The sequence below is a fragment of the Phalacrocorax aristotelis genome, chromosome 9 (assembly GCF_949628215.1).
Source record: "Phalacrocorax aristotelis chromosome 9, bGulAri2.1, whole genome shotgun sequence".
NCBI lineage: Eukaryota > Metazoa > Chordata > Aves > Suliformes > Phalacrocoracidae > Phalacrocorax > Phalacrocorax aristotelis.
This window is the reverse complement of record NC_134284.1, coordinates 18589139-18609773: the sequence shown is the minus strand read 5'-3', so window position 1 is coordinate 18609773 and position 20635 is coordinate 18589139. Positions and strand designations below refer to the sequence as shown.

General features: G+C 35.3%; 1 protein-coding gene across 2 annotated transcripts in view; it reads left to right on the top strand.

The window, feature by feature from the left end:
* The window catches only part of EML5 (EMAP like 5), a 109862-nt gene that overhangs the window by 21604 nt on the left and 67623 nt on the right, over window positions 1-20635 (top strand). For both annotated transcript variants that reach the window (XM_075103675.1, XM_075103674.1), the window contains exons 3-9: window positions 1876-1974; window positions 2548-2616; window positions 5235-5420; window positions 13153-13288; window positions 16212-16413; window positions 17516-17653; window positions 18784-19040. In XM_075103675.1, coding sequence (XP_074959776.1) covers window positions 1876-1974; window positions 2548-2616; window positions 5235-5420; window positions 13153-13288; window positions 16212-16413; window positions 17516-17653; window positions 18784-19040 — 1087 coding nt within the window. The remainder of the gene's footprint in view (window positions 1-1875; window positions 1975-2547; window positions 2617-5234; window positions 5421-13152; window positions 13289-16211; window positions 16414-17515; window positions 17654-18783; window positions 19041-20635) is intronic.

Below are 20635 nucleotides of genomic sequence, written 5' to 3'. Positions count from 1 at the left end.
CCCTAACTCTTTTTTAGAGTGTGGTTATGCATCCCCTGTGTGTATTGGAGAGATTTGAATGTAGATCTGTGATTTGTTCTAGGAGTACCCAGTACTGATTCATATGTTTAAATCCATAAACAGTCAGAATTTAGATTGTCTACTTTTCTCAGCATTTCCATATGATCACCTTTTTCGTGGCATTTTTTATAATTCTGTGGTCTCCGAAGGAAAGTTGGATACAGGTTTTTCAAGATCTGCGTCTCCAGAATTGTCTCCATATGGAAATATAGTAAAACACAAATCCAGTTCAGAAAGATCTGCAAAATATGTTTGTTTACATCTTGCCTATCCTTTTAAATTCAAATTTGTCAGGGTCCCTGACCAGATTCTTTTAGAGCATTTAACGTTGGATATTAAACCAATTATTTATGTATTTGGTGTTATATGGGGTTTTGATTTAGTAGAGTGATACAGCAGTATACTGAAATCACAGCACAAGCAATTGCAATATGTAGATGAATCACAAGAAAAACCTGGTTCCTATTAGTGGTCTCTGTATGGTCACTGTCATGATGCTGGGCATCTGCAGTCACTGGGAAGGAATATGCAGGTTGAGGTGAGGTCAAGCCCATTGCCCTCTTCAATGTTTGTTTTATTAGTTGTTCAGTTTTTATACTTTGTGTTGGGCTGTGCCACATACACACTGTCCTCCCCACCCCCAACTGGTCTGGCTAGCTTGGGAAGACTTTACTTATCCTTTGTGTATTATCCTTTGTTAATTGTCTTGGTGAACTTGACGATTCACTGGTGCAGCTGTGTTACCTAAAAGCAAGGTTACCCTCCAGTCTCCCTGGAGTTGAGAGAAGTTCAGCTTGCTTTATGGTATATTCTTCCCTGAGCTTGCTGGATTTTTTGTTGTTCTTCTGCAAAGCTTTCATTTATCAAAATTAAGATGTCACAATTCATACATAAACTGAACAAAAAAACCTCATTTTCTGTAAAAGCAAAACTTGGAGTCACTTTAATTTTATCCAATCTTTAATACTGTTAGCCTTTCTGATGAGAATTTCTATAGGAAAAATAACATTTTGACTGGTTAACAGATGTAGTAAAATTGGACTGTTGGCTAATATGGTCAATGATATGCGTCAAGAAATCTGTGCAGAGTATCTTTATGGTTGAAGACAAGACAGGCTGGGGACCATAGGAGGCTCTCAAACTTTTCTGTATATTCTTGGAACAATCTTTATGTCCTTCCTGGTCTTAAAATTTAACAGGCGTCAGACTCTTTCTGCATATTAAAGACTTAATGAAATTTGTATGCTCAGAGTCTTGTTGGAATCTGGTTTGAGAAAGGATTCAGAAAGGAATAGTTACTCATGCATGTTTTGAAGAATCAGACAAAAGACTCTTAAAGCTTTTAACTGTTTGTAATCTTTTGTTTGTTTCAAAGAAGACTGAAGAAAATATTTTTTCTTTGTATCTCTTGAACTTGTAAAACAAATATTTAAATTCTGCAAGTTATATGTAATTAAAGGTAACCACATGTAGTTTCATTAACTTCAGTGAGACTATTCCTTTTTGCATATACCTCCTGACTGCTGCTTGCCATGTGTGCTACATATGGTTATATATATATTAAACATTATAAGTCAGAAATATGTTGTTATCCAAGAAGATCTTACTTTTTCATGATCATGATGTTGTAACTGAAGAGACGCATCCGTGGAAGCTTTAGCATAGGATGTTGTATCTTTAGTTTTCTTCTATATTGAACTGTAGCTAATGCTTCTAACTCAAATATCTTAGGAATTTGTTATTATTCAAAATGATTACTCTAGCTTTCATTAATATATTAAGTTATTTTTCTTTCTTTAATTTGGACACTTTTAGCGTTTGGTCTCGGTTGGTTTGGATTCGAAAAACACAGTTTGTGTATGGGACTGGAGAAGAGGAAAATTGTTATCAATGGCTCCTGGTCATACAGACAGAGTAAGTATGACTAAAGACTCTTAGTGTCAGTGTAATTTTACTCTGTTAAACCTTGTCCGTGTGTACATACTAGAGCTATGTCTGGACAAAAACCACTGTTTTAGAAATTGAATTTGCATAAAGCTTGGATATGTATTAAGATATGTGAAGGTATTTAAGATATGTACATCTGTTTCTAAAATACACTGTGTAACTCACAGTTTACTTGTGTATGGTTTGTTGAGACTGTAAGCATGTAGGGGAAGTACAGAATTAACACACGTCCTAGACCCTAATCCCCATATGGGAAATCAAAATGCAAATAATCCCTTAAATTTTTCTAGTCTGTAAATGAACCTTTATTTTGTTTTATCAAGTGTTGTACTTACTCTAAGAAGAAAACCTGGACAGAACTAATAATGAGCTCTAGATTGCAATTTCAATATTAAATGAGGGGATAAAAAAGTAATTCCAATAGTTCAATTTAAAGCATTTCAGACTCTCTGTTAATTTGCTACAAGTTTTTACTGTTTTAACTGTCTCATGCTAGAAAGGCCATCTCTCCTGACATTCTGTGGGTTTTTTTTTATGCAGATATTTGATATTTCTTGGGATTTGTACCAGCCAAACAAGCTCGTCAGCTGTGGCGTAAAACACATCAAGGTAATGAAATAAATGTTAATTCATAAAATATTTCAGCTGCAGTAGTTTATATACTATTAAATATATAAAAATAGAATCTAAAAGGAATATATAATTGTAATATGAAAGGTGCTCTGTAAGAATGATATTACTTCTTAGGAACTGCAATCACGGATCACGCCTAACTGCAGTAGGCATTTTACAAGATATATATAGCGGGAAACAGCATCTCTGCTGTAAAGAGTTCATGCCCTGACAGGAGGAATGCAGAAGCAATGAAACAGTTGTCAGTAGCATTGTATGTAATGATTGTAATATAATTTAAAATTTAGGTTGTCTAAAACATACTATTTGTAATCCTGGGTAGTGTTAAGACAGGATGACAGGATTAAGGTGAGTCCAGGTACTCAAGTTTCTGATTCTTGTACAATTAATGAATTGTTACACTGAACAGTTGAAATGAGTTGAAAAACCATTTCTTACCATTGGAAAGAGTATGGGGATACAGTGGAAAGAGAAAGGAAAATGCTTGATCTTTCTTTTAATTCTTTTCTTTTCCCTGCTGTTATTCCTACCTTTGTCATTTTGAACACTCTGTACCTGTTACAGGATTCATAATTTGGACAGTTCATGTCTTTTTCAAGCAGAGTTTCTATGAAACACTCTGCTTTGATCCATGTATGAACTGCCACGCAGAAACAGCTTCTTTTTCAGGTTTAACTCTGTCAGAAGGATTATCAATGCTTGACTGCCATCAAATACGTTTCCTAAAGTTACTGCCTTCTCCCATCTCTGTCTTCTGTGTTACCGCGTAACAGCAGTAGATGGCAGCTTGGAAGTTCTGTATTGCTCTTATGTGTAGGTTCCTATGGTGGGAAAAATGTGTTGCTTTCTATGCAGTGAACTTCTAGATTAATACATTTTAATGGTTTATTGGAAAAAGTGTTCAATGTGTTGGCTAGATTGCATATGTATTTGATTTAGCATAGTGTTTAGCATGTCATTTACAGCATGAGCTTGATTAATAATGAACTCTCTTCTACTTTAAGATCTAAAAGGACCGTTATGTCTGTAGTGAGCCAATATCTGCCAGCAGTGATTTAGTATATTTAAGGTGGCTTTATGATGTCAAAATGTATCTATTTAGATAGCAAAAATTTGTGAGCAACTTTTAAGGCTCTTTGAAGCCTTTTAAAATAACAATAGCATTTTAAAAATAATAGGTGTTTCCTTTGAGAAAACATGAACAAAAAATCTGAGTCCCAGATATTTATAGGCATTTGGATCAGGCAAGAGATTTTTGTTCATGTGTGTTTTTCTTAAACCATCCCTTCTTGTTCTTTCAGATACCAGCAATTACTTCCATGTTTGTAATTTTATCATATTTTTTCCTTACCTAATATCTTATGCAAATCATAATACTACTTAAGTTATGTAGATAATTCCAGGTGAACTAGTATTAGCAATTACTTTTCTGAGATATGTTACCTACTTCCATATTGGAGCAAGGCATTTGATTTATGCAGTGATTGTGCTGTTACTTCTCAAGCAACAACATAATCTGTGACCTGTGTACTTAGGTTAAAGAAATACTAATTAAGATACTGGGATTTGTCTAATCAGTATATGGTTAATTCTTAATTACAGTATTGCTGGTACAAAAATCTGTTCATTGTAGCTGCTTCCATTATCTTGTATTACTTGAAGTCTCTGCTCAGAATTTTGAATAGATTATTGGTAACAGAGACACCTGCTGTGAAATACAGTTTTTGTAAACATGTATACAGGGAACATGCTGAAACAATATAAGAGTAACCTGTCAGCAGCGATGAAATAAATGCTTTCACATTTTGCACTGGATTACTCCAGCAGCTTGTTGACTTTCCAGTGTACATTTACATGTTTGGCCAGGAGGGTTTGAAGGGAATATGTGAGTGCTGCTTGTTTGCAGAGATCTCGGAAACTAGAGTGTAGCTGGAGATTTTGTCAGCAAGTGTTGTCCTCTGACAAAAGACTTTGCGTGTCTTTTAGTTTAGAATCCATTAGTACATGTTGGATCACCTAGGAGGAAATTCACTCTCATGTGATTGCTGTAATCGCGTGCTAAGGGTCTATTAGAAAGTTCTCAAAAATGTCCGCCTTAGATGGCTGCTTTGTGTGATCAGTGGTTCTGATGAGAAGTGGTAACCAGCTGCTTTCAGAGCAAATGGCAACCTTATCAGAAATGTATATGCTTAGACTGCATCTTTACATGTCTAAAGGGACATAAAGTGCAAAGGCAGCATTTGCAAAGTGGAAGTCTTACATCAAAGAAAGATCAGATAATTCTGTTTATAAAACCTTTTCCAAAAATGACTGAAAATACAACTGACTTACAAATAATAATTTGAAAGAATTTCAGTTTTATTTGATACTGATACCCCAAAACTCCTTCCCAACTGGTCTGTTATGCTGATTTTATAGAAAGATAAAGTTGGTTAATAAGATAAAAAGTTGTTAACCAACTGGAGAACTAAAGCAGAGAAAAAGATACGAATGGTGATGTCTTTTGGACGTAAGGTACTTCTCTTTCAGATGTATGTATTGAATTCTAGGATATTAGCGAAATATCCATATTTCCAAACCACTTTATGTTGCAGTTCTGGAGCTTGTGTGGCAATTCATTGACACCAAAACGTGGTGTTTTTGGCAAAACTGGTGATCTCCAAACTATATTGTGCCTAGCCTGTGCAAGGGATGAAGTGACATATTCTGGTGCACTGAATGGAGATATATATGTATGGAAAGGAATCAACCTTGTACGGACAATACAGGGAGCGCATGCTGTGAGTATATCTCTTTAAAGTAATATAAAATGTTAAATAGATATTTGGAGAGCTGGAAAGAGCAGTGCAAGATCACCTGGACCGTGTTCCTAAATAATTTCAATGATAGAGATAAAGTATGTCTAATTTGAAAATACTTCTTTTTCCTCTCCTTTCTTTCTGTTGCTTAAGATTGCTGCTATGGTAGAAAGTGAATACCAGATTGAGAAATACATTTAGGTGTCTATTTATGTCCTGTCTCCCATTATCATTGATGGGGGACTTAGTAATGAATAGAGCCTGGAATGCATGTAAGTTTACCCTTAAGTAGACGCGTATTACTCTGTTCAGTTACCTATGCATGGGTGTATATATAGGGACATTTATATACTGGAGTTGAGTATATAGCTAGCTCTCCCAAAGAATATGGATCTGCTTTATTTGACTTTCTTTTGTGGATGTCTCATAAATCCAAAAGCGTCTCAGAAGGCCTGGACTCCTATATTTCGGCAATTGGTGTTGAAACGAAAAAACAAGTTCCCAGAGGGGCTGAGGAGTCTCCATCCACAACTCTGTCCATTTGGAGGTACAACACGGCTGGACGCAGCCCTGGACAACCTGCTATTTTCGGACCCTGCTTTGAGCAGGTGTTTGGACTAGGGTCTCTGCCAAGTTTTCCCCCAACATCAGCTATCCTGTCATTCTGTGAATTGAGTCCTACTGGCTGGTTGTCTGATAGCTTTCTAGAGTCCATTGATTCTATGAACTGTAATGTAAGACCAAACACCTAGATCGCTTTGTAGACGTGTATGTTTAGTCGTTTCAGCCTGAATTTTCCTTGTCCTATGTTGCTGCCTTTTTACTGTATTCTTTCAGCTTTTTAGAACAGTGTACAGCTTTGAAAAGTGAACATGTATCAGTGAAAGTTTAAAATTTTTCGAAAGTGCTTGGTAAGGTTTTCTTTTAATCAAAATGTGTAATATGAATATGAAGTGATATTTTTGCAATATAAGTTTTCATTCTATTTTCCATATTCTTTGAACGCATCTGGTTTTATGATTATAGCAAGCAGCAAAAAACCACTTAGTGGTTTGCAATTGAATTTGTGCCAAGCTATGAAAGTCCTCATTTCCTTTCATGGTACTAAGTCATATACAGTAATATAATGCAAGATTCAACTTCTGACTTTGTTTAAAAACAAAGCAGATCAATTTCTGGTTGTTTTAACCTATGAGGCTTGAAACCGCTACAGTAATTTTATGAAGCTATATTTGCTGGTGGAAGGTTCATTTTCATTTCAGAAAGCATTGTACTTTCTAGATAGTATATTAAGTTCACTTATTAACATTTTAAAATAGTGTGAAAATACAAGCGTATGAGTTCCTATGTTTCAGCATTGAAATTCTAGGTAAAAATCAGTATCAGTTAATTAATCTTTCTTATGTTTGTTTTAACTGGCAGTATGGGACTGGGTGGGATGATGTATGTAACTGAAGTATTAATATAACTTTTTATCATTTTATCAGGTAGAACGGAGGAGACAAAGTGATGAATGATATATATGTGGGAGAGGTTGCAGTCAGTCTGTAGTAAGGAGACTCTTGGTTTGCTGATGATTTGGAAATGTACATTCAGGACGGTTGCAGCTTGTTGAATTAACTAATAGTTTAAAAGTGATTGGACTGCTTATTCAGACAGCTGTATAGTGACAGTGTATCTGATTATGAACAAAAACAAAATTATGAAGAGCATAAGTGTGGAAAAGATAGACTATATTTTGCATTTGATATTTCTTTATTTGGGTATAAGTGTATGTATATAAAAAAAATAAAAATGTATATGCACATACCTTCCTGTATACTTCTTGGTTTATAATTTGGGCCTTCTTGAATACATTTGACATTTCTGTAGAAGTATGAGGATATATTTTAGCCTTCAGATATTCCCTGATTCTTACTCAATACCTTCAAATCTGGTTTTAGTGTTCATATTTAGTGTTCAATAGTGTTCTGTTCTATTTTGTATTTTCCTAAGGTGATGTAAACATTTACTTTTTGATGTTGAAGTTAGTGAAATGAAAGTTCTAAAATGCTTATATTGCATATGCAGACCTGGATTCCCAGAGGAAAGAGTGCACTTTGTCTCCTGTCCAACACTGATCAGGAAAATACCCTCCCATTCTGTTTGGTGCTGTAGGAGACACCTGTCCTGTATATTCACATATTTGTTGCTTGGAGTATTTAGAATTGCAACAGTTTATTTCTCAGAATAATGCAGTGCTTTTCAGCTGTTCCAGCATGAAATGGCACAACTGATAAACGTAGGATGGTGAGAGCTTACTGCTCCATTACCTTATGTGCTGTGTTAGTTCTTTGTTGACCACAAGATCAAATTAGAAGTGTTCTTCTCCTTATCTTTAGTAGTGTCAGTGGATGGAGCTCAGGTGACCTTGGAGTAGGTCTCATCTAGTCTTCTGTTTTTGGTTCTGTCCTTTAGGCTCAATGGAATTGTACTTTGCAGTACTGAAAATTAAGTAGGGGCACTAGTCCATGGTTTTGGAATTAATTTTCACAAGAGATTAGAGTCACTACAAATCTCACCAATTTCAGGGGAAAAATGACCCAATAAAATGTCTTCTGGAAGCTTGCTTTCCAATAAAATGAAACCTTGTTTTTCAATAAAATACTACCTTAAAGGATAATATTGTCAGACTACTGTAAGCACAATATAGAGCATCTTGGAATAAGAGTGCCTCTTCAGCCACACAAAACTATTACCATGATGTTTTACAGTTATTTTGTACTTAAAGTTACAAATTATGTCCTCATCCATTGTTTAAAAAGAAAATGCAAGTATAAAAGATAACATTTCTGATGTGCATATGTTGTTAAAAGCCCAGTGTGCACGTAGTAGGGAATTGATATAAATTTCCATTCAGTATGCTAGTGTTAGGATTGTCATCCCTGCGTGCCTGTTTATCATCCCACATCGTTACTTCTCAACAAGCTTGAATTAAACTGAAAATTTATTCAAGGAAAACATGTCTCATTATTTGCATAAGGTGCCATGTATTCCTTTCTTGCAGTATAAACAGTAGGTATCAGAGATGCAGGAAAATATTTTCTAAAGCACATTAGTGATGTGGGGATGTAGCCCATCTAGCTGGCAGTGGTATGCATTAATACAGAAAACAGGTTCTTTTCAAAGGTTGACTGTCTTTGTTACAGTTACCCTAGCTGAAAAGACATTTTTATTTTAAGAGTACTTCAATGTGAAAAATAAACCATGCAGTCCCAGTATAAGCAACCGAGGAAACAGATAGTAACTTTAACACTAGCAAGCAAAATAAGAATTCACAGCTAAGCCAGATTGTCGTCTTTCACAGCAATACTAAGAACTGTAGACAGCGGAAAGAAAAGTTTCTGGCAAATTGAGTAGAAACAAAAAGTTGAAAGCAAATATGTTTGGATGACTTGAGAATTAGTTGGAAGAGGACTGGAGAGTTCACTTAATGTAGAACTAGGAATGAAAAGTAGGAAAAGATGGAAATGAGCAGGGATTAAAAGCACAGACTTCATGTGCAGAGAACACTGGATGGCACTAGGAAACTAAAATTCTAGTTCTGCTGATCTTTCCTAAATAACACTAATAATGAAAGTTTTAAATGGAAGAAAGAAAAGAGCAACATGAAAGCATATGTATGTTCACTGGCACTGGTAGTACTTCAGGAGGTTATTTGTAGGCAGTGCATCTGATTCTGGAAAACTTTCATTAACATTAACTAATGTATACCTTGACTAAAAAAAAAAGAAAAATGTTTTAAGTGTCTCATTTTTGTACCAGTGCAAAGAACAGGCTAGACTCTTCTATTATTTTATCCTCTTACATGTTCTAAATTCAAGGTAGACTATGACTTTTAACATATATATATACAAGATACTGCCCAGGAATTAAAATAAAATAGTACGCTTATTTGTTTTACTGTAGGTTTTAGAGATTCTTGTGTGCTATGGCTTTGCCTTGCATAGTAAATATACATAAGATGCTCTCTCAGCAGCTGAATAATTTATTTTGAGGTAGTCTTTCAGAGGTACACATTAAAGTTGTGCGGATTGATGTCAGAAACTGAGGTTAAATAACAGGCTTGAGGTTAAATAACAGGCACTCTGTTAAAACCATTGCATGCCTATGTTAGTTGGCTTGAATACTAATTAAATATAGATGGAAACAATATAATGAACTTAAATGAATGGTGTTAAGCTGGTGTCATGTAGCAACACATTAAGTCATGCAGTATTTTTCTCTTACTGCTTAGACTAGTCATGGATTTGAAAGTTAACTGTCCATTTATTTCAGCCAATGAAAGGCATATAGGCAGCTGTTGTAATTTTTTTTTAATTGTAATATGCTCTTTTTTTTTAACTGTTCTATGGGTGATTTGTTAGGGAGATTGAATTGCACAGTAGTGGCTCTCCGCTCTAAACTTAGTGACACCAACCTTAAACGTCTGCAATCCATTTCTTTGCTATGCAGTATATATTGAGAGAGACGGTATCTTAGAATAAGTGCCCAACATGTGTGTTGCTTTACATGTTAGCATCTATATCCTCAATTGTATCTAGGAGTAAAGAGGAGGGACTGGAGATCTTACTGAAACTGGTATGTCTCTCTTCTCCATATTGGTCAGTAGTAGTCAGTTGCTTCTGAAGTTTCCATATGATCTTTCAAGTTTGGTCCTAATTATAGTTAACTGCAGTCATGTGTTTTAGGAATTGCATAGTCAGAGTTAGTGTTGTGGATTTTATATTAACAACTGCATTCAGATAAATTAACACTAGATTTTTGTCCATTGGAGGCAAGATAGGTCCAGCAGCAATAGGAAACCTGAGACTACCTTGCTATTGGAAGCTTCTTGGATACAAGCAGTAGCAAAATATTCATGTAGTAGAGACCATCTTTATCAAGTTCTTCCTGTACTTCTCCAGCTTTTAACTATCATTTCTGGCAGATCTGGGCATTTATTTCTTTATCTGCTCTCATTCAACTGTTGGTTTTTTTTTTTCCCCCAAATTTGAAGGAACACAGATGTGACACCAGCTGGTTATAGTGGAAAAATAAGAAATATTCTGCATTCTGAGAAGACTGCTGATCAGTTTGAGATGTTATTTCCAGAATTTTCCGATTCATTAGGAAGTCTAATGAAAAGCTGTAATAGAAGAATGCAGTCCGTATGCCAAACTTCGTAACTTTTAAAATGGAAGAGTTTGATCTGCACCTTTTATTTTGATTCGGGAACACAGTCTTTGTTGCTCACATTATTGACTTGATTCAAACAGTCGATGCAATTGTTCGTGTCTCATTACTGCTAGAAGGTTACTGACCATCAAGAATCAAATTATGTTAATGACAGTTTCAGGCTGAAGGATTAAGAGAAGCAAGAGGACTCCAAAGTTGATTTGCCTTAACAGTGTTGACAGTTTCTAAAAGGAAAGAATTACAACTGGCCAAGCTACCAGGGTAAAGAATCTGTCTTTTCCCCGTTAAGCGTGGGCCTAACAATTAAATGAAGAGTAGCTAAGCTGAGCTTCTTCCATTAGGTACTTAGTCCCCATTAATAAGGGACCTTTTTTCTAGTTTTCATCTAATTCTTCTGTTCCAGTGGCACATAGACTGAAATGAGAATGTCCTGTTGCATTTCAAGAAATTGAGCAAGCACATCTGCCAAATCTCCTTGGCAACCAGTATGTCCTTTTCAAGATAAGGATATTCTGTGAAATGGAAAACAGATTAATCCTGGATCCACTTGATCTTATCTTCAGAACATTCAGCCAGCTTCCCACATCGCCAAATGTCTGATTCTTTTTTTAATACTGACTAATTAAATCATGGATTTCGGAAGGAGTTAATTAGAGAAAAGAGAATAATTGTATTATCATGGTTACACTCCAAAAAGAGCTTTAAAAGATATAAATATGCCAGAACTTGGGGAGAATTCAGTATATGGTACAAAATGAGCCAAAATTCCTCTAGCCTCTTATTTGCTCAATGATGGTAAAAGGTTAATGCAGTAAGACAGACAGACACACACAGAGAGAAACAAATACAGTTTGGGTTGTATTTTCAAAAGTCTCTAGACTCCTAAAGAAACAGAAGGAGGATTTTCAGGATGTTAGAGATAATGGGAGTTAGCCTTCTAATCTGCTTATGACTTAAAAATTCCACTACATTTCTGGTTAGGCACGTACTACTGAAAATATGGCTTGTCTTAGAAGTCTATATCCTGAGGATGGACAGGACACGTTGAAAAATTTGAGTTCTCTCACCCTGGTCTTTCAGTTTTGATTGTCATTTGACATTCTAGTAATACTATGCTTTTTTGGTGAAAGCTGAGAGATTTCTTTTTTTTCTCAAGTTGAAAAATGATATCGTTGTTACCTGATGGTAGAAAAGCAAACACAGTCCATATTTCATTATGATCAGTCCATTATGATATTTTTCTCAGTTATAGTTTAAGAAGAAAAAAACCAGCTTGGTAGGAGAGAATAGTCATAAGTACCTGGGAATTCTCAGAAGCCACAACACTGGATGCTGATTTGTTCTGTAAGTGCATAGCTTTATTTTCCCCCCAAATTGCTTTCACGTTTGGGGTTAATGTACTTCATTACTGTAAAGCCCAGACCCCCAACCAAGGAAACTGTTGGAACTTTACATTTTACTTCTTTACAAAACTGAAATTACAGAACAATATTATAGACAATATATATGTCCGTTATTGGCTGTTCTACGTTCTTTTGGACGGGAGTTAGAGGCAGATTTTCCCTTCCATTGTTTTTAATGCTCTCCTGTTTACTTTTCTCATAGGTGAATGTTAAATATTTTCGATAAATATAGAACAGTTCTTTTTCACTTCTCATGGCCTTATTAGCCAAAGTTGCCCTGTCAGTAGCTTTGCTTACTGAAATGGGTGAGCTACTTCTGAAAAGACGACCAATGAGTTATGTATTTAAATAATGCTTTTTTTTTTAAATACCTAATGTATCATGTTTACATCAAATAGAGTGGCTATGTGAATACAGTATACTTATTTTAATAACAGGCATATCATCTTTGCCTCTTTGTTTTCCTGAAGAAAACATGTATCAAATAAGTTAAAATATTTTAGGTTTTGTTTCCTGATGTCGACCTTTAAAATAAGAGCTTATATTATGTATTTTCAAATGGTGTAAAGTGATAAATGTTTTTCTTGTATTTTGGTTCTAAACTTAAATTTTAAATCAATCTTCCTTGGCTCAGAATGTTAAAATATCCCAGATGCTTTTTGCCTGGTTGCATGGAAGCTGAGTAATAGCAACAAAGGCCCTGAATGAAGCCTAATGGAGATCTGTGGAAATCTTTCTGCTGATGTTTGTGAGAGTTGGACCAGGCCCTAAGGCAGGAGGATATGAAACTGAACTCTTTCTAGGGATAAGAAGCAGCATCACTGTGATCATCATCAGGATGAAAGCAGTATTGCAACAGTTCTTACTTCACTGTTTGTCACAGAACGTGAATTCTGCTCGCTTTGAGTTTGTTTCCATTTCTGACTTTCATATTTAAAGCATGTATTAGTTGCATATGTTTATATGATTTTCAACAGTGTAACAGGTAGGAAGACAGGAAGACAATCAATACTGGCAGGGACAAGAGTTCCACTTTCCATATTGGTATCTCTAATCTGTGTATATTGTTAAAAATACCTTTCTTCTCTCTTTAGGCAGGAATTTTCAGCATGAATGCATGTGAAGAGGGATTTGCCACTGGTGGCAGGGATGGCTGTGTTCGCTTGTGGGACTTAAATTTTAAACCAATTACTGTGATTGATCTCAGGGAAACAGACCAGGGATATAAAGGTAAAAAGAAGTTTGACACTTTTGATATACCAATAAAGTAGGAAAATTACCAGTGTTTTGAACAAGAGACTTAAAATAATTAGAAAGGTTGTTTCACGTATGTCACTGTGAACTATTTGCTGGAAAAGAAGTTTGATCATGCCCATCAGTATGAAGGTCATGTATTCCTTCAAACATCCTGTAAAACATACTATGAAGTCATAGACAGAGATTTAACTTTTTTTCTTTTAAACTAACAAAATGCACATCTTTTCTATAGCACAGAAGTTTTTAACAAGGAACAATAATGCTTTAAGAGAACTTAGAAGAGTAAGTGATATCTACAACATAAAACAGTGGAGTACAGAAATTGCATTTGCTGGTTATCCAAATTTTCATAAAAACTATCTGGAAGTAATCTACAGTTTCGTAGTAATTAGAAGACTGCTTACGTATACCTGTGACTTCAGTTACAGTTTATGTCATGCTAAGATTTTACATCTAGCAGTCTATAGTATGTTTTGTCAGTGTTTTAGGTATTGGTGCTGTAGTAATTCAAGAAAAGAATACAAATGTATGCTGAAGCATGAATGTCACAATATTGCTTTTGCTGGCATTTGGTTTTCTTTGCCCCCAGTCACTTTGTTACTTTCTGATATCTTGCCAAGAATTTGACAATGTGGTAGAACGTCTGATGGCAATCAGATACTCAGGGTCAGTAAATAACTGATTACAAATTAAATCTTTGTATTCTATAATTGACTTGGCATTCCCACCAAGGTTGTGAAATATTGCAACAAGATGGAATCCATTTTAAATGCCCTGTGGTACAGCAACTGTTATAAATTTAAATTTACTCAGCTGCTGTTTCTCAGCTCTGTTGCATCTAGTTGAAAGCTATATTTCATTCCCCATTCCATTCTTTCAAACTTGTTCTCCACCCCAGATGGCCTCTGTTTCTTTTGATGGAACAGACTCTTGCTATGAACTCTTTTGGTTCTCTTGATCACTTGCATTAACTCCATCCTCATCTTTTTGACTTGTCAAATACCTATGATAGAGCTAATAGCTTTTTAAAAATCCTATCTTTAACACAGTCAGTTTCCTTAATCTTTTCCCTTCAGTCTTTTTCTCACTGTATCCTTTTGAGGATTGTCTTTATGACCTGTCCTTCCACTCGTTTTCTTAATTGCATTTTCTGCTGCTCCTATACCTCACCTCTTGGTAATTCTATCTGTGAACACAAACTTAAGTTCTGTATCCCTGTGAATGGCTTGCAGAGCAATTAGTTGACTCTAGATATATCTCGAAGTAGTTAAAATGTTTTTCAAAATATCTCTCTCCACTGTAAGAAGTTCCAAATTACTAAAACAGATGTCTTAATTATCCTTCATCAAAGATTCTGGTTGGTTTTTTCCTTATTTTTTAATCACTGTAGGCAATATAGCCATATAATGCCTAGATTATAGGGCTGAACGGTAAGGTTAACTAGTGCAGCACAGTAGGAACAAATCTGTGAAGGAAAACAGGTGGCGTGGAGGGCTGAAGTAGCACTGTAGATATGTGTTTTGAGGGGTGTTTGGGAGGCATTAGCTCTAGTCTGGTTCAGTGGACTGAACATTGTATTGCAGTTGGAGTCCACTGAGTGCACTCCTGGAGCACATCTTTCAGTTCTGTTTCATATGGATGGAGTGTTATTTGTGCTTCTGAAGCCTATCATGTAATGCAAAGCATGGTAAGTAGGCACGATCAGGAGCTTTGCTTTGAAAGCTAGCTTTGTCAGAATTAAAACATCAGTGCAGATGCACCAGACTGGCGTGCCAACCCACCTGTTCATTGTTTCCAAGTCTTGCAGTATTTTTCCCCAATGTAAATTTAATAACATAAGGCTCCTCTTTTCCCTCTAGATAGTTAAAAATACGTTTCAGAAGCACAGCAACTTATACCATTACAATATTCCATTCTCTCATCTGATAGATACAATTTTATATCACATGTTAATTCAGAGTAGTTCTCACAGATCATTCTTGAGCTATTCTCTAAAAGTCAGCAGTTAGGCAGAGTGAATTAAGTTAGGCATCACCACCATCTGGTTACCTACACCTGAAACTGGCAAAATTGAGTTGCACTGTCAGAATGTAGTAAACACAGCTGTTTTAAAGGGTGCGTATTCTTAAAATTGGGCACCTAAGACAGGGAGGGTTCTCAGTGTACAATTGTCCCGACTTGCATTTTGTTATTCCCAACCTTATCTACAAACAAGTGCAGCCTGTGAGTGCTCACCTCTACTGTAAGCCTCGAAACGAATTCAGTTGCTAGAAATGCATGTTAAATTCCATCATAAACCCTTTTAATCACTTTATATGTTGATTCAGTTTGATTTATTTTTATCTTCTATTTAGTGGGAAAAATACTCCCAGACACTATTAAGATGATACAAAGATTTGCTTTAGGGGGAACATCTCAGAAACAAGCTGGGAAGAACTCTTTGACTGTCTTAGATATAATGCATGTTCCACTGATGCTTCTTTCACTTATATAATTTAGGTTCATCTAGCTAGTACTAAGGTCCATGGTTTGATCAGAAATTGTGATTTATATTGTCTGCTACCTTTATGGAAATTTAAAGACGTTAAATGCATAATTTCAGATGCAAATGTCAGAATTACCTTTCTCTGTCAGAGAGCTTGTAATACAATTGGCTATGTGTCCTTTGTTAAAATAAGACTCGTATTTTATTTTAGAATTTTTGTAATACTAAGCTTGAAAAGTTAACGTTGCAATATGTGTTACATGGAATAGCTGAAAAGAGTAAATGGAGGAATAAGAGAAGGTATATGGATACTTCTTGATGTTTTCTTGCTTTTATGTTTTGTCAAGTGCTACATTACCTTTGTTTCACAAATTCTCAGGATGTATCTCTCAGTAACAATCTCTTCTACAGGTCTGTCTGTAAGAAGTGTTTGCTGGAGAGGAGACCATATACTCGTCGGGACACAAGATAGTGAAATTTTTGAAATTGTAGTGCATGAGCGTAATAAGCCTTTCCTGATAATGCAGGGGCACTGTGAAGGAGAGCTGTGGGCTTTGGCTGTCCATCCTACAAAACCACTAGCAATGACTGGAAGTGATGATCGATCAGTCAGGTTAAATCTTGTTTGTTTGTTTGTTTGTTTAACTGCATACAGTTTATACAAACACCTCATTTTGTAGATAACCTAATTGAAATGTATACATTATTTTAAAGGTGTTAAAATGTGGCATTAAAGTGCTTCTGAATCAGTTAAGTTATGCATGAAATTAATGCTCTCCAGTAATAAAATGTAGTGGAAACGTATATTTCATAAAAATGAAATGTACAAAATTTGAACAAATGTCATTTAGCCTAACATTAAGCACTCATACTCCAGTATCCTGTAAGTGTTTCCTTTTGAGGAGTTACGTTAGACATTCTCAGGTTACAATGAGAAAAATTGTAATAAAAACTTGAAATTTTTACTCTTGCCATATTCACTTTTTCACATGCTGCAAATTAACTTTTAGCTTGGGAGTTTCATCAAACAACACATGCGTAGTAAACAGAATCTGTTTTCTGAGAAAACTCAGTAAACCTTTTACAAGTTCATCCTTTTATGTCAAAAACACCTTTTATCTTTCTTAAATTAAATGTGTTGGCATTTTTGTTAAATATCTTCAGTGTAGTGTGGTTAAGCAAAACAGTAGTTGAATTATGAATACTAAAATAATGCTCTAAAATTCCATTTATTTAGTAAATGATAGAAGTTGTATCTTGTAGTAAAAACTTACATGTTATAATTTTATCTAGTTATATATAAGGAGTAATAATGTAATAATGACATGTTAATAGGAAAGGATATGTTTACTGAAAAAGTCTGCAATTGTTCTTTGATGATCAGCTTGGCTAAAGTGATCAACAAAATAGTGGAATTTTCAGAGTGTGGTGTAAAAGTAACTATAGTCATGTTGTCGTTCTTTTTATATTCAGAAGGTTGAACAAAACTAATCTACACCTGCATTTTGTCATTGGAGATTTTCTTGCTATTTTAAATACAAGAATATTCTACGCTGTATGCAAAATTCACACTTTTGTCTTAGATTTTCCTTGTGAAAATTATTTTAAAGTAGGACATTACCATGTCCAGCATTCTGCATAAATTGCAGGCTTCATCCTCTTTGTGACACAGCTACAAACCATTCCTTACATTTGTAATTATTACTTTATTTTAGAATTTGGAGTTTAATAGACCATGCTCTGATTGCCCGGTGCAATATGGAGGAACCCATTCGTTGTGCTGCGGTTAGTACTGATGGAATTCATCTTGCTCTTGGAATGAAGGATGGCTCTTTCACTGTGCTTCGAGTCAGGTATATTACAAAAATTAAAAATAGATACGTTATTAACTCTTTCAAGCATGTTATCTAACTGCTTTTATAAATAGTATGTATATTAACACTGTAGTGACTGTACATGAGGAAATCACTTACATTTCTCTTTTAAATTACTGATCTTGAGGGTGCTCAGATTTTGTAAATGTGTGCACTACATGTGTTCAGGTTGTTCCATAACAACGCATTTGAAAAAGTATATTGGTCTATTTGCAAAGAATGGCAGTGTTCTAGGAAGTGTTTTACTTTAGGCTTTAGCTTTACGTTTAGGCTTTAGCTTTATTAAGAAGAGAAGACTGAGGGGGTGATCTTATCAATACCTATAAATATCTAAAGGATGGGTGTCAAGAGGATGGTGCCAGACATTTCAGTGGTGCCCAACAGTAGGACAAGGGGCAATGGGCACAAGTTGGAACAGGAGGTTCCACCTCAATATGAGAGAAATATTCTTTCCTGTGAGGGTGCCAGAGCAGTGGAACAGGCTGCCCAGAGAGGTTGTGGAGTCCCTTCCCTGGAGACATTCAAAACCCACCTGGACGTTGTCCTGTGCCCCCTGCTGTAGATGTAGCTGCTCAAGCAGGAGGGTTAGACAAGATGATCTCCAGAGGCCCCTTCCAACTTCTACCATCCTGTGATTCTGTGAATTATTAAGAAATAAGTTTTCATTACTTCCTAAATCATTTATATGTGTTGGAATGCTGCTGCAAGTACATCATGCATATAAAACCAGTGCTGCCTTGTTGGTGTGATCCCACAGTTTTAAAGGGAAAATGAGATCTGTGTCTCATGTCAGTGAAGTTTTTTTCCCTGAGTGAATAAAGACCTGATAATCTGCCCAACTAATTTTGTTATGTGGACCCAGCTTGAACAGTTCCTTTTGTTCGCTCTTCCTCAGCCCAGGGCAGCACCTTCTTGTGTCACTGTTCCCTTCTCTTTTTTTTTGGCCATGAAGCCCTCCCCAACGCTAAAAATAGCAGTGTTGTATTTGCACATCTGGTAGTAAAGATCACTTCATCATTTCACAATTTTGTCTGTTTTTTTAAAACTGGTAACTTGGCAGTATGATAAGGCTCCTCTATATTTATGACGTGCTTTCTTTCATACTACAGAGATATGACTGAGGTTGTTCATATCAAAGACAGGAAAGAAGCTATTCATGAACTGAAATATTCACCAGATGGGAATTTCCTAGCTGTTGGTTCCAATGACAGCTCTGTGGATATATATGGTGTTGTTCAGCGATACAAGAAAGTTGGGGAATGTATCGGATCATTAAGTTTCATCACCCATATGGATTGGTCTTCAGACAGTAAATACTTACAGACCAATGATGGCAATGGGAAAAGACTTTTTTACAGGATGCCAAGTAAGATTCTGAGTTGCCTTTATGATATTTGTTACTTATAACAGAAAGAATGTATAGTAGTTTTGTAAAAACATCCAAATATAGGTCCTGGTTCAAAGCATTGGGTAATAGAGAATTTTTTTTTCTAAGTTCATATAAATATTGGCTATATTTGAACAAGTACAGCATTTTCTGGCAAAGCTGGTTAAATATATTTATCCTTATGATTACTCTGATTTATAAGGTATCTTTTCATGGTAGAGATGCTGGCATATAATTTATTTCTCAAAACAAAATCTTTGATCCTACTTTTTTAGAAAAAGAAAAATGTTGCATTCCAATTCAATTTTGCAATAGCTTAAAGGCTTTGTACTTATCGAGCTTGGATATTAAATGGATTATTATTTGCTTGCACTGTATGTTTTTCAAAATTGTGTGGAAAAATCGGTATGTTGCATCTCAGAAGAGTCATCTAATTTTCTAGAACTATGTTTGCAGCAGAGCTGAGGAATTTAACTTAAAAGAGCTTTTACAGTGAGAAATTTGTAATAGAAACAACCAGAATGCAAAGGAATTTGGAAGTATAATGGGATTAGGTAACTGCAGAGAAAATAAAAGTACCTGATATAAGGATGCCAGAATGTTAGGAATTACTGGAAACAAAAGAAATATTGAAGCTGTGATACCTATGATTCAGTCATGCAACCTTCAACATGAATAAAAATATCAAAATGAAATGTAGCTGTGCAGTCTACTAATAACGCAAGCTCAAATGTGTCTTTTCTCTTTTATGGCAGGGGACTATTAAAGAAAATTAGTATATTAAATAATATTAATAATATAGTTTTCAGATTCAACGTTTGTGACAACCCCATTATTGTAAATATTTTCGAGACAACACTGTCTTGAAAACTTGACTGAACTGTCCCATACTCTTGACACAATTTTCATCAAGACAATTCCCTCTGCAGAGGACATGTGCTCATAGTACGTATATCTTAAAGCTTCAAATTTAAGTAGTCCTGATTACAGTGTGTCAAGGGCAGTGTTTGTCACAAGGTTTGACTTTTCTTCTGTGTGTATATACTTCACATAATATCACTATATTTTTCCCACTCATTGTATTTGTAGTAAGTATTTATTATCATCACCACTTACTATATTGTCCCTTCATTTGTTATACAATATTTATGCTTTTCAGTGTACATTATTCATAGTTCCATGGAGCTTTTTGTGACTCTGCTGAAGCATCTAATTCATTCTATGCACAAATATGATTTTGTGCACTGAGACAGAAGATACCTAAGAAAAGATAGTAAGTGAGAATTTAATTAGAGTCTAACAGGAGGAGCAATTTGATGTTAGATGGGCAGCCTTCAGCTTCGAGTTCCTTGCTATATTAGATTGTGGGATTGTGAAAGCTTGTTCTTGAGAGAAGTCAGTGAAGTTAGAAGAATCTCCTAGATATTTTAAAATAATGATCAGAATCACACTTGAAACACTTGAAATTCCACTGTAAATGAGTAAGGAACTTAACAGTTGCCTAATACAAGATCTGTAGGACTTAGTCTTGGATATAACCAGTATTAGTAGTCATCATTTACATGGATTAGCGA